At 44.6% G+C, this 13,667-nt stretch overlaps 1 protein-coding gene across 1 annotated transcript in view; it reads right to left on the bottom strand.

The window, feature by feature from the left end:
* Positions 1-13,667, bottom strand: part of mdn1 (midasin AAA ATPase 1) — an 84,631-nt gene that overhangs the window by 13,296 nt on the left and 57,668 nt on the right. Inside the window, exons 61-78 of the mRNA XM_039782301.1 lie at positions 13,509-13,621; positions 9,218-9,893; positions 8,929-9,090; positions 7,312-7,597; positions 6,996-7,234; positions 6,216-6,311; positions 5,950-6,044; positions 5,644-5,768; positions 5,123-5,275; positions 4,765-4,874; positions 4,593-4,666; positions 4,305-4,488; positions 4,051-4,195; positions 2,215-2,361; positions 2,005-2,131; positions 1,411-1,516; positions 1,165-1,280; positions 82-489 (exon numbers count right to left, since the gene is read on the bottom strand). Of these exons, the coding sequence (XP_039638235.1) occupies positions 82-489; positions 1,165-1,280; positions 1,411-1,516; positions 2,005-2,131; positions 2,215-2,361; positions 4,051-4,195; positions 4,305-4,488; positions 4,593-4,666; positions 4,765-4,874; positions 5,123-5,275; positions 5,644-5,768; positions 5,950-6,044; positions 6,216-6,311; positions 6,996-7,234; positions 7,312-7,597; positions 8,929-9,090; positions 9,218-9,893; positions 13,509-13,621 (3,362 nt within the window). The remainder of the gene's footprint in view (positions 1-81; positions 490-1,164; positions 1,281-1,410; positions 1,517-2,004; positions 2,132-2,214; positions 2,362-4,050; positions 4,196-4,304; positions 4,489-4,592; positions 4,667-4,764; positions 4,875-5,122; positions 5,276-5,643; positions 5,769-5,949; positions 6,045-6,215; positions 6,312-6,995; positions 7,235-7,311; positions 7,598-8,928; positions 9,091-9,217; positions 9,894-13,508; positions 13,622-13,667) is intronic.

Here is a 13,667-nt window from a genome sequence, read left to right as displayed (position 1 = left end):
TGGGAAACAACAGCGCTGTTGGGACTGTCTTTGGATAATGCTGCATCAAATTTCACATAAACTCTCGAGTGATCGTTTTACCATGTGTGGAGCACTCTGTCTGAGGTCTGCTGTGCCACAGAGTCCAGCTCCAGCTTCAGGCTCTGAGTCTGCTTCAGCATTGCGTTCATGCGCTGGTGTAGCTGGCACCAGGCGGCGTCTCCCCTCCGCAGCAGACAGCCGGGAGGCTGGCGCTGGGCTGCCAGCGGGGACGGGCACCTCAGGGTGTGCTGCCTCCAGCTGCTCGTCTCCTCCTTCTGCTGCAGGTCCTCCGGGCAGCACTGCAGCAGCCAGGCCAGCTGCTGCAGCAGGGTGGTGCACTGGGCAGCCAGCGCCTGGCCCCGGCTCACCCAGCCCTGCAGGGAGGCCTGTGGCGGGAGGGTGCAGCCTGCGTCCTCACGGTGGCTCTGGAGGTGGGCCTTGATGCCCTGGACGCTGTCTGTCAGCCTCCTGGCAGTGGAGACCAGACACAGAGACACAGTAAGAAACAACTAGCTATAGCTGCTGAGCCTGATCTCTGACCTCACTGTGTGAAGGCCAACGAATGAAAAGACGTCCTCAATTGGATTATTAAGAAAAATGTAATATTGCTACACTAATATTGCGTTTCCATTTAACTAGATGCCAACATTACATCAGAGGCATTGATATTATTACACATATATTATAACCTACTCTGGGGATGAGGGTAACTGTTTGAACATCAACCTCTTGTCCAACTTACAAAATCCAGATGTTTTTAATTACAGTTAAAGCTATAGTGCGTAGTTTCTGTCTCCCCCATGAGGAATTCTAAGTAATGACAACACTGTCGGCGCGTCCACATGATACATTCAGTGAAAGCGAACCCCGCCACCCCTCCTCCACACAGTTGCTAGTAGCCAAGGAGGACACGTGATGGACTCTTCAGAAGAGGTAATTGGTCACCGGACGCCCCAATCTTCTGAACATAGTCCTACTGAGAAATCCAGAGAGAGTTGTGTGGAGCTGATAGTCTTAATTAGCTTTGTAGCAACTCATTTGGTAATGGCTTGAATGTAACGGACGTTCATTAATATCAAAAAATGCTGGAATTTAACATAATCCCGTAGAGGACTTTGTAGTTCCATAGTGCAGCAGACTGACCTGAGATGGAGCCAGTGCTCAGTGAGCGTGGCCAGTCGTTGCCTCTGTTTGAGCAGCAGCTTGAAAAGGTGAGAGGAGAAACCTCTACAGCGCTCTATGTTCCCCAGACCCAGCTCCTGCAACCAAACAGTGACACACACATACACAGATACCTCAGACTACAGGAAGCTAACATCTGCTCTTCATCTGTAATCCCTGGCCCTTTCAACCAGACAGCTGTTCTGAGCATCAGTATCGGAGTCTGACCTTGGCAGCTTGTTGCAGAGCAGTCTGCATGCTGGTTCTCCTGGCCCATGAACGGTAGAAGTACTTCTGACATCCATCCCACGCGGTCAGCAACTCTGTAAACAACCTACAACACCCAGGATGAGAGAGAGGCTTTCAGAGTACAGAAAACATATTCTAGAGTCGCCCACTACTTTGGTTTATCTTCCTCTGTTACATTACTGATTTAATACATTTCAATGAAATCTTCTTAAAAAACCAAATGAATGAATTCAACTTTTAATTATATTATATATTATAGATACAGTATTAGGGGACCACTAAGGTCTATATAAAAGTATCCAAAAAGCACCATGTCATGGGACCTTTAATAATTAATCATTTCATTTTGCAATTCTGGGATAAATGCTAACACGAGAGTCATGTTAGTGAACTGAATCATTATTTTCATTTGCACAACAGTATCCATCTAAAGTTTGCTAATATTAGCCACCATAAGCTACTGTACATAGTGTCTATTAGCAGGGATGTTAGATGATTTTCTAATAGCACACAGCAGGCATTCTTAGCTAAAGTGAATAGGATGTGACTGAGCTATGAGCAGATTGTATTTACACGCTCTCGGCCTGCTCCTGGTTCCTGACAGCAGACAGAGCGGTGCTCATCTCCAGCGGATGCATGCAGAGGGTTTGCTCTGGGTCAGCGGTCCTGTTCCACGTCAGGCCTTTACGGTAAGACAGACCTAAACGGGAGCATGATATATATAGAGAGGTTGGAAGGCTTAAAGTACAATGTGACACCTGTAAATCAGAGAGGAAAACTCACCTATTTCTCGGAGCATCTTGAACAGGTCTGACAGAGCTCTCTGCTTCTGCTGCAGGATGTGCTTGACCTCAGATTTCTGCTTCTCTTTCTCTGCCGTTGGGTCGACGCTGAGGTTCTGCAAGTCCCGCAGGTTGCTGATGACCTCGCCTGAGAAGAAGGAGAACAGGATACTGTATTAACACTGAGCATATTAACAAGCAGCTGTGTGATGTAACGATGAATGCCTGATGTCATTGGCTGGGTAAAAATCTCTTTCTACCCAACTCCACGCAGCTTTAAAGCTATAGTGCGTAGTTTCTGCCGCCCCCATGAGGAATTCTAAGTAATGACAACAACACTGTCGGCCCGTCCATATGACATGATATTTCCACCCTCCTCCTCCACACAGTTGTTAGTAACCAAGGAGGACACAGAGGATTAAAAAACATGATGGACTCTTCAGAAGAGGTAATTGGTCATCGGACGACCCAATCTTCTGAACATAGTCCTACTGAGAAATCCAGAGAGAGTTGTGTGGAGCTGATAGTCTTAATTAGCTTTGTAGCAACTCATTTGGCAATGGCTTGAATGTAACGGACGTTCATTAATATCAAAAAGTTAAGCATTTGTTAATTGGCTTTGTTGTGTGCATCTCCCTTTTTTGTCATGGCCGTGCGGCCTGGTTTGTGACTGTACAAAAAACGGTTTTGGTCTCTATCGCTACATTTTCCCTTTATGACAACTCTGACAACGTTTTTATGACACTTTGAGTGACAGGTGGCTGTAGTGACATCAGGCTAGCCCCTATACAGTCCCTGGGTGATACAGTGTGCAGGTGTAGTTCCTACATAAAACTGTTTACAACCAGGTCAGTGGATTATCTTGAGTAACCGGGTCATGACTTCTGGAAAGAAACATTGCTGTTGAGTTTTTCAAATGTATTTTGTGGCGCTTTGAGCACCACAGGCTGCGTGCCATCTAGTTCCATTATATTGGAGAGAAGGCAGACATTTCAATGGCCTTATCTCCTCTCTAAAAACTGGGCAACTCACACCTAAACTATCCAGACTGATAAATAGCACTACGGGTCAGAGGAGTTTTAGAGTGAACTGTCCCTTTAAGTAGGGCTGCACAATTAATCATAATTCTATTGAAATCGCAATATGGACTAGTGCAATATCCAAATCGCAGGGGGGGCCCCAATATTTGTTAAAGGCAAAATATGTGCCAAACCATTCTGAATGAAGTATTGTGGTGCTGCAGAGACGTCCCGGCCTACAAATCCTATCCTACGGACTACAGAAAAACATCTTTGTTTGGTACAGATCCTCACAAAAAAAAAATCACACTATAATCTTTTTAATTTTAATATTTTTCAATAAAGATGAGAATAATGATACAAAAATATCATTCCCTTAAATATCGTAAATCATATTTCAATCGCAATATCATTCCCTTAAATATCGTGAATCATATTTCAATCGCAATATCATTCAAAATAATCGCAATTAGATATTTTCCTCAAATCGTGCAGCCCTGCCTGTAAAAATTGGACAAATTCTAATTTTGACTTGATGATGGCACTCGATGAAAAGTAAGATGATAACCAAAGTTATTACAATGCATCCGGAGGGCAACATGACTGTCTGCACACTGCCATGGCTGTAATAGTTGTAGTGGACCAGCAGACCAGTCAGGGTCAAATGGAAATGATCCTGAGGGTGGCGCCAAGGAAAGGCCATGGAGTCATTCAAATCCAAAGTGTTAATCCTTTTTGAAAATGCATTAATGTGCTCAGAAAATATCATGTCAGTCTGTCCATTAGACTTTGAGATTGTGTACAAGTGGGATTCTCACCAGTGAAGTAGTCCAGGTCTTCAGCAAGCTCAGGCACTGGGTTTTTCTTCAGCAGCTGGACACACAGTTTCTTCATCTTCCTGGACAGAACGGGCAGACGTCCCTGCAGAGACGAAGCTTCAACTCCTTCCTCTGGGCCTTCATGCTGGAATATCCAGAGCAGCTTAGGTTATACACTCATCATGTATTACCATAAAGCACATACTAAAAGGAGAAGAGATTATTCATTTGAGATAATAAATAAAAACGTGTACCTGCAGATCTCTGCCCTTCCCAGGCAGGGTGCTCTTCAGTGCCCTGTGAACCCGATGGAGGGGGGTTTCCTCTGGGTTGGCATCCACGCTGTCCAAGCTGGCGCTGCATCCCTGCTCCACCAGTGCGGCAACACTCGGACCACTCAGAGCCTCCATAAACTTCTTGACAAACTTGAAGAGAGTCCTGAGGGAAAAGAAAACAGGCAGGACAACGTTGTTGGCGGCCATCTGTCCTCTCAACACAAGAAATATACGGCTTAGCACAAATCCATTGTGGTGATGTTTTACCGATGAGTCTTCTCCACCGACTGTTTGATGGACCAGAAGCTGACATCGTTCCACTTGGAGATCTTGACAAAGTCCTGAGGACAACAATTCACATTACCGTGTTGCTCCGACATGTGCAGTGTGAACATGAAGGTTTTATTGATATGCAATGAAAAAGGACACTGAAATAAACCTTGAGCTCCTTCTCGATGGGCGCTCTGAGCTGACGGATTCTGGTGTGGATGCAGTCAGAGAACTGACTGTAGTACTTGTGCAGGTTCCACAATAGACTGGACAGTGATTCTGTGAAATAAGGAAAGAGTTAACACGGTGCAGTCTTTCTCACAGCCAAGAAGCAACAAATACCGATATTCCCCTGTTTTGACCTGTAACTCTAGAATACATCTGGCTATACGCAACTCAAAAGTATTCCGAAACAATTAACATGAACTAAAGTGATGAAATGGACATTTCTATCAAAGAAGAACTCTTTATGCAGAGGGCCTTTGAGGAGTGTGTTTGGATAGATTTATAGAAGTGTGGCGGCTGACCCTGTCCAGGCTGGCTGGGGAGCAGCAGGAGGTGGCAGTGGAAGCTGAGCACCATGGCCAGGCGGCTGTGGAACTCTCCCAGGGTGGAGCCCTCCATGAAGGCCTGCAGGGTGGAGGACACTGAGGACAGGGAGAGGCGCTCCACCTCCTCACCTGGAGGGGACAGTCACAGGAAGAAAAACGTCTTAGCAGTCATAGAATTTGAAGAGTGGATTTATTTTTTCGGCTACATTGGGAGTTTCCACGTGTCCTGTTGTTGCTATCGTTGGTGTCTGTAAACACACACTGATTAGTTGTGTTGTAGCAGTGAGCTACTGCTGGGGAAGGGGTTTCATTCTTTATTGCTACTTGTTTCCACTTATGACACGGATAGAGTTTGACAAGCAGGACAAACGTGCTGAGCTTCTTTTCACGTCAAATATATATTTTAATTTGATAGATTCCCCCACAAATGTACATTATGGGGAAGTGATTGGTTAATTAGCGGTGTCATCTTCAACATTTGGATCATCTGTGTGTACCTGTATTAGTGTCCATCCCCTGTTCCTCCAGATATCTCCCCACCAGCTGGTAGATAGAGAACCAGTGTTTGGTTGATTTCTCAGTGTGCCGCTTCTTTGCGTTGTCCAGACTGCTCGACCAGCAGCTACATGACCCACACAACAGGGACAGGAAAGGACACATTTACATACAGGACACAGCTGGTATACTGTGTACACCCATGGACAGGTTGAGGAGCTCCAGGTTTAATCTCTCTTCTCTGGTATCTAAAAGCATCTGAAAGGTAACATAAGATGCTGGCTGGATGTAAGCCCGCTGTGTCTTACCCAAGCTCCAGTTTGCGCCACTGGATAATGAGCTGTGTGACTGGTTCCAGTTCCTTCCGCAGAGAGACTGAGCGGCTGGCGTTATTCTCCCAGTCCTGATGAGAACACAGAGCTCAGAGCTTATCAAACACATTTCTGCCATTTGAAGCTGATAATTGATTGTAGCTTTTATTTATATTTTTTTTAATACATCACAGATTTATTTTCTAGTTGTTTAAAGGTGTCAGCACTATGTGGATCTCACTAAAGTAATGACGCACGCTCACCTGTGCTTTACTGAGCAGGATCTCCAGACCGTTAAGGAACTTGGCCAGTGGACTGGCCAGACTGAAGGCCATGATCCTCTCCACCACCACAGTCAGCTGGAGAGCGCACGCACACGCACGCACGCACGCACACACACACACACACACACACACAAATCAACTCATCTGAAGAGTCCATTCTACTGCGCTAGCTGGATTTGGAGCAGATTACCATCATTGTCTACAGGACCAGACCTCTCTCTTTGACTGTTTAAGCATCACATGGAATGTTTCACTCCTTTTCTAATCTGTGTACAAATCGTATCATTTTACATTTGTAGATGGAGGGTCACGGTTACTAGTTTTAATCTCTAAAACAACAACAATAAATTAAGTGAGCCATTAAGATAGCAAGATACCACAGTTCATGGTCTGTTTGGCGGATATGGATACTAAAAGTTTAAATGTTTTTGATCACTAGCTGTTATGCTCTCTGTAGATGCAGATATCTAAAACAAGAAGGCTTTATTAGAACCTGACCTGATTAAACACACTCAAATGTCTCCAATTACTGAAGAAGAAAATTTCTAGGGCTCAACATTTTCAGCTTTTTGTTTTTCTAAAATAAATAAGACTTCCCTGTTGGTGAAGAGACTGGAGGGAAATGTCCCAGGTTTGATCCTGGGAATAACCAAAGCATGTACATAAAGAGGCCTTGCTTCCGGTTACATTCCTTGCATTTGAACATTGAATCCCTGCATGCTACCTGACTGCGGGCCTGGATGTGAAAAGGTAAGTGACCTGTACGAGAGCTGGGTGCTCGGGCCAGTCGTCCAGCCTCTGCTTCACTGCCACACTCAGCTGCTCCAGGACAGGAAGGCAGAGGCGAGCCTGGCTCATGTTGGGCTGCTGGTAGAAGTCATAAGGTCCTTCTGGTGCAACAACCAGACCCTCAGGTCCCCCGGAGCCCTGCACGGTGTTCTGCAGCAGGGCGGAGAGCAGCAGTTCACTGCCTATCAGCTGCTGGTCCAGCTCAGCATCTGAGGGGGAAACACAGGTCAGCGCTCCACTCACAGGACTGCTCCAACAGGATCACAAATGTAAACAGGACACTGACCAATCAGATGATAGAAGTGTGACATCACAGGGGAAGCAATCTGATAGGAGGAGACCAAGGCTTTGATGTGTTCTCTGCTGTGATTGGCTGGTTTTGTGCCCTGGTACCACAGGGACTGGGCATGTCCCAGACAGAGGCGCTGATGGACCTGGACCACGATGTTCATGGCAGCTGGAGACAGGAAGCTGCTCTCACTGGGCTCTCCCTGCGCTTCCGCCTCCTCGTCCTGGAGCCCGGAGTCTGCTGGACCCTCCAGACTGGGCTGGGACATGATGTCTGCAAAGTCCTAGAGAAGTATGGACAGAGACCCTTACCGCTGTGGCAGGCACTTTATTTTTGCCGTTGCTCTACAATGTCGGCATGTTGTAATTAAATTGGTCTGAGAGAAAACTAGACTTCTGCTCCTCCTCTGGTTTCTCTTTTTTTTTAGCTTTAAAAAAAGAAAATCTAGCTGTGACAGGAGACTTTGGCCAATTACAGGTCATTTCGAGAGAAAAAAAAAAAAAAAGAGAGAGAGAGAGAGAGTTCCTATTGGCTATTCTGCGTATGCACGGGGAGGGGTGGGGATGGGGGGGGGGGGGTCTGGGGGGAGTAAGAGAACTCTCTCTACTACTACTACAAATTCTGGCGTCTTTTTGCTTTCTACCCACTGCAGCTTTAAATGGGGACAGGGCCTCAGAGACGACGTGGTTTAAAGTGAGACCTCTTGATCTGGACCAAAGCTCATCTCTCTGCTGAACTACCAGCCAGACAACCATCATGAGCAGTAGATGTTCATGCTTACAAGATTAATAATTTATATGACAGTCTATTCTCAATGCAACGTCAATTCATTAAAATTTTGATTGAGAGATTACTATAAAATGTGAATCTATGTTATATGTACTTTAATACTATAAGAGTAAAAATCATGTTTTATCAGATCATCCAACACTTAAGTTATTTCAGAGATATGACATTTCAGTTAAATGCTCATATTATGCTCATTTTCAGGTTCATAATTGTATTTAGAGGTTATGTCAGAATAGGTTTATATGGTTTAATTTTCAAAAAACACCATATTTTTGTTGTACTGCATGTGCTGCAGCTCCTCTTTTCACTCTGTGTGTTGAGCTCTCTGTTTCAGCTACAGAGTGAGGCATTGCACTTCTGTTCCATCTTTGTTGGGAGTCGCACATGTTCAGTACCTAGGTAAGGACTACTAGCCAGTCAGAAGCAGAGTATCACGGCGTGTCCTGACAGTACCTAGGTAAGGACTACTAGCCAGTCAGAAGCAGAGTATGAGGGCATGCCCTGACAGTAGCTAGGTAAGGACTACTAGCCAGTCAGAAGCAGAGTATGAGGGCGTGCCATGCTAGCAGCTAGGCGAGCATTATATGCGTTCCAAAGTGACCACGTTTGTCTCTGAAGTAAAGACTGGACTACAGTAGAGTTTGGAGCAGTTTGTGAACAGCGTTTTCTGTTGGAGATGGTAAGTCCCTTTGGGGGGGGACTTTGGGCTTTTTCACTTTTTAAACCTATAACATGCAAAAAAAAGATATATAGCACAATAAAGGAAAGCCAAAAAGCATAATATGAGCACTGCCACTAGGCCAGGCAGACATCGTGTGTGAATACCTTGTTAAACTGAGGGAACTGGCGTCTGAAGTCCCTCTCTTCCTGCTCGTCCTCAGTCAGTCCTGAGCCGTGCAGTCGACTGCGGTTGCGGTACAGACTGGCCTCCATCTGCTCTCGCTCTCTCTTTTGTCTCTCCTGCTCGTCCCACTCGTTCACCAGAGCCTGAGGAGCATTGCAGTACAGTCAGCACAGCAACAGCACGCGTTTCATTTGGATAAACATTTTCATTCCTTGATCAGAGTCAAACCCAGAAGCCCATGAATCTTGGAGGGATGAAGGGAACTCTGACCTGACAGATTTGTCTGAAGAGGCTGCGTGTCTCGGGACTGAACTCCCCTGTGGACAGGGTGTGGCACTGCACATACAGCAGAGCGTTGAGGAGCAGCGTGGAGGACTGGGGGACCACATGCTCGGGGTCTTGCTGCTGGGGCAGGAGCTTCCCCAGACAGTGCAGACTGTCCATACAGGCTCTGGAGCAGAGGAAGTCTGCCCGGGCCAGGTAAGACGGCAGGCTAGGGGAGAGGGAGGGGAAGGCCAGCAGGCAGGACACCAACTTGGACAGACCGGGAACAGGTGTGAGCAAGGCGGCCACCTGAGAGGCCACCAGCCTCATCCCGTGCCGCAGCTGGAGGATGCCGGTCCGCACCGGCCCAACCACGTCGGGGTACAGCGGGTAGTCCTCCAGCAGCCTCTGGCAGATGTGCTTCTGGGAGTTCTGCCACACAGCCTCCTCCTTCAGCAGGCCCTGTACCGCCGAGCGAGACCTGGAGGAGGAGGAGCCCTGCAGGGCCTTCAGCAGGTGGGACAGCAGGTCTTCCACAGCCGATGCCTGGCCGACACTGCACAGGTAGTGCTGCAGCTCCTGGAACAGGCGGCCATACTGGGCGTCATGAGGGCGACAGGCCTGCTTCCTGGAGAGCTCAGCTATCTGCTCCTTCACCTGCTGCATGCGGATCCACAGGTACCTACAACAGCACGTCACATACACGGGTCAAAAGCCTTTTAAGCCTGATTTAACCCTCATGCCCTCCTCGGTCATTTTTGTACATTTTTCTCAAGTTTTTTTTTCATTTTGTGATCATTTTTGCTGTGTTACTGCTTATGGCATGAAATTTTGTAGGAACCTTTCTTTTCAGCCAAATTTTTGAAATCCAGTGTTTTTTACTCTTACATGTCTTTTATACTTAAATGATTCATTTTGTACCCTTTGGACACCTTCGTGGCAAAAATGGCCACGCACACAAAAACTGTTATTAAATCATCATATATCAATATTTTTTTCTGCTTTTTTTTCATAAATCACTTAAAAAACTTCTAACCTAATCAAAACCACTAAACATTCAATCATTTTCAGGATTTTAACCCTTTAAATGCCAGTTTATGTATTTGAAGTATGTCATTATTTATAAAAAAGAAATTGTATTCCCATATAATGAATAATATGTAGATGGGGCTTTGGTGGTGATTAGAGGCTTGGATATGTCAAAGATAAGCAACAAAACTGATTTGATTGCATTAGTATTTTTTATGTAATTCCAGATACTCCCTCTGGACACCTTCGAGGCAAAAATGGCCCCATTGACTTCCATTATAACCACATGTTTTGATCTCACTGCCTTTACAGTATAAAACCATGCATTCTGTAATGTCAGCATTTCATTTGGAAGAAAACTAGTCATATTTGACATTTTTACAGTATTTCACCAAATTCAACCATTTTGCCCTTGTAGGCCGATGCATGAAATTATAGTTATATTATGGAGCTCTGTGTGTGTGTGTGTGTGTGTGTGTGTGTGTGTGTGTGTGTGTGTGTGTGTGTGTGTGTGTGTGTGTGTGTGTGTGTGTGTCTGTGTGTGAGAGAGAGTTTGTGTAAATCTGGGTGAAAAAAGGGCTTCTTTTGAAGGATGCATTTCATGTGTCTTTGAAGACGTGCTTGAATAAAAACATTGTCTCCTGCATTTGTTGTAAACAAAACCAACTATTAGTGTGTTTATGCACCTGGCTCTAGAGAAGGAGAAAGACCTGGAGCAAAGAGAAGGAGCCTTTATCTTCCAGCCAACTGCAGGACTCATCTGAAGATGACACAAGTTTCTGGAGTCTGACAAAATGGTCACTGGTGTCCTCCAACTCTGTGAGTGCCTCTAACCTTCCTCTGAAAGTGGAGAGGACACTGAAGATCCTGTCCATCCTAACATTGAATGGACAGTGAAGAATTGGCAAGTCTGGTCTCCATCTAATACTGAGACGCTGCGCAACATTCAAGCACCGACCGGCATGATGTCAGAGCCCACGAGATATGCCATATCAAGAATCCATGATGTGGCATCCTCTTTCGACCTTTTCTTCACTCTTGACTTGATCCAGCTGATTCAGGAAATGACAAACCTACACGGGAGGCGTTCAATCTCAGGATGGAGTGATGTGGATGCTCGAAGGGATTCGAACATACATGGGACTTCACACCTGGCTGGTGTGTACCGGTCCAAAGGGGAATCCACCCGGAGCCTGTGGGATGTCCATAGTGGGAGACCAGTCTTCAGGGCCACCATGTCCCACAAACCATTTGAAATGATAAGCGCCAGTTTACAGCACATGCAGGAGACAATGTTTTTATTCAAGCACGTCTTCAAAGACACATGAAATGCATCCTTCAAAAGATGCCTTTTTTCAGCCCTAAAATGATCATTGCTTGCTTACAGGTTCACGTAAACTCACACACACACACACACACACACACACACACACACACACACACACACACACACACACACACACACACACACACACACACACACACACACACACACACACACACACACACACACACACACACACACACACACAGCTCCATAATATAACTATAATTTCATGCATCGGCCTACAAGGGCAAAATGGTTGAATTTGGTGAAATACTGTAAAAATGTTAAATATGACTAGTTTTCTTCCAAATGAAATGCTGACATTACAGAATGCATGGTTTTATACTGTAAAGGCAGTGAGATCAAAACATGTGGTTATAATGGAAGTCAATGGGGCCATTTTTGCCTCGAAGGTGTCCAGAGGGAGTATCTGGAATTACATAAAAAATTGTAATGCAATCAAATCAGTTTTGTTGCTTATCTTTGACATATCCAAGCCTCTAATCCCCACCAAAGCCCCATTCCCCTATGATTTATTTTATGGAAAATAATTAATGTTTTGTTGGGTTTTTCATAAATAATTGTTACTTTGTGGCATTTAAGGGGTTAAAATCCAGAAAATTATTAAATTTTTGGTAGTTTTGAGCAATTTAGAAGTTGTTTAAGTGATTTATGAAAAAAAAGCAGAAAAGAATATTGATATATGATGATTTAATATCAGTTTTTTGGACATGTACATTTTTGCCTCGAAGGTGTCCAAAGGGAGTATCTGGAACTATGTAAAAAATACTAATGCAATCAAATTAATTTTGTTGCTTATCTTTGACATATCCAAGCCTCTAATCACCACCAAAGCCCAATCTAGATATTATTCATTATATGGGAAAAAAAAAATCATTTGTTGTGTTTTTTTGTAATAAAAAATGAAATACTTCAAATAAATAAACTGACATTTAAAGGGTTAAAATCCTGAAAATGATTGAATGTTTGGTAGTTTTGATTAGGTTACAAGTTGTTTAAGTGATTTATGAAAAAAAAAGCAGAAAAAAATATTGATACATGATGATTTAATAGCAGTTTTTGTGTGCGTGGACATTTTTGCCACAAAGGTGTCGAGAGTACGTTTTTTTAAGGAGGGCATGAGGGTTAAGACATTGCTCACATGCCATGCGCTACATTAAATGAACTGTGGACCACTGTAATCATTCCTCCTCTCCACACTGGCTCTTTATTTTTTTTTAACCCCGCACTGTTTCCACTTGTCTAATAATTTTGTTGGTTTCAAGACTCCATAGTGTAGAACACATGTGTCAAACTCAAGGCCCGCGGGCCAAATCCGGCCCCTTGCAGATTTAGATCCAGCCCGTATATCAATTTGGGTTCACATTAATAATTTTTGCCCGCCTAGTTGTGTGCCAAACCAAAAACACAGGAAAGTGTTTTTTTAAAATGCAATTACGTGTCATTCAAAGCAGAATTTGGAAGATTTGCCAACTCTGAGACTGAAGAAATTTCCCCAGAAGCAGCAGAGAGTTTTCATATTCAGGCTGTGAAAGAGGTTGTCGTTAAAAAATCATCGTTTTGCTTGATTTGCTAAATTCTATGACGGCTAAGGAACTCTTTTGATGACTTTTGTAGGGCTTCATGTCAACAAAAATGTCAGAAAAAGCCACAAAAAAGTCTTTACATGTCTGGCCCTTGGTGTGATTCTCTTTTTCCAGTGTGGCCCTTAGTGAAAATGAGTTTGACACCCCTGGTGTAGAGCATCAGAGTCACACACCCTTGTTAAGAGTTTTCAGGCATCAATACGATGAATTTAAATGATTCTCTGGAATTGTATAATTTGGAATCAATTCCAATGTCTTAAATGTGTGAACATATAACACTGACACTGTTGAAATTATGGTCTGCTAACAATGAGGACCTGCGGCTGGTTCTGACCTGATCCGAGGATGCTGGAAGCCGTCAGTGATGCTGCTCTCCTCCAGCTCTGCGCCCGTCATCAGCTGGGACGACAGGCTGCGTCCTCTCCACTCCTCCTGCAGCAGAGCCAGCTGCAACAGACATCATCATCATCGTCATCAGCCTCGCCAGGCAAAT

The sequence above is a fragment of the Perca fluviatilis genome, chromosome 18, assembly GCF_010015445.1.
Source record: "Perca fluviatilis chromosome 18, GENO_Pfluv_1.0, whole genome shotgun sequence".
Classification (NCBI taxonomy): domain Eukaryota; kingdom Metazoa; phylum Chordata; class Actinopteri; order Perciformes; family Percidae; genus Perca; species Perca fluviatilis.
Note: the sequence above shows the minus strand (reverse complement) of the source record. Positions and strands in the feature narration are given on the sequence as shown.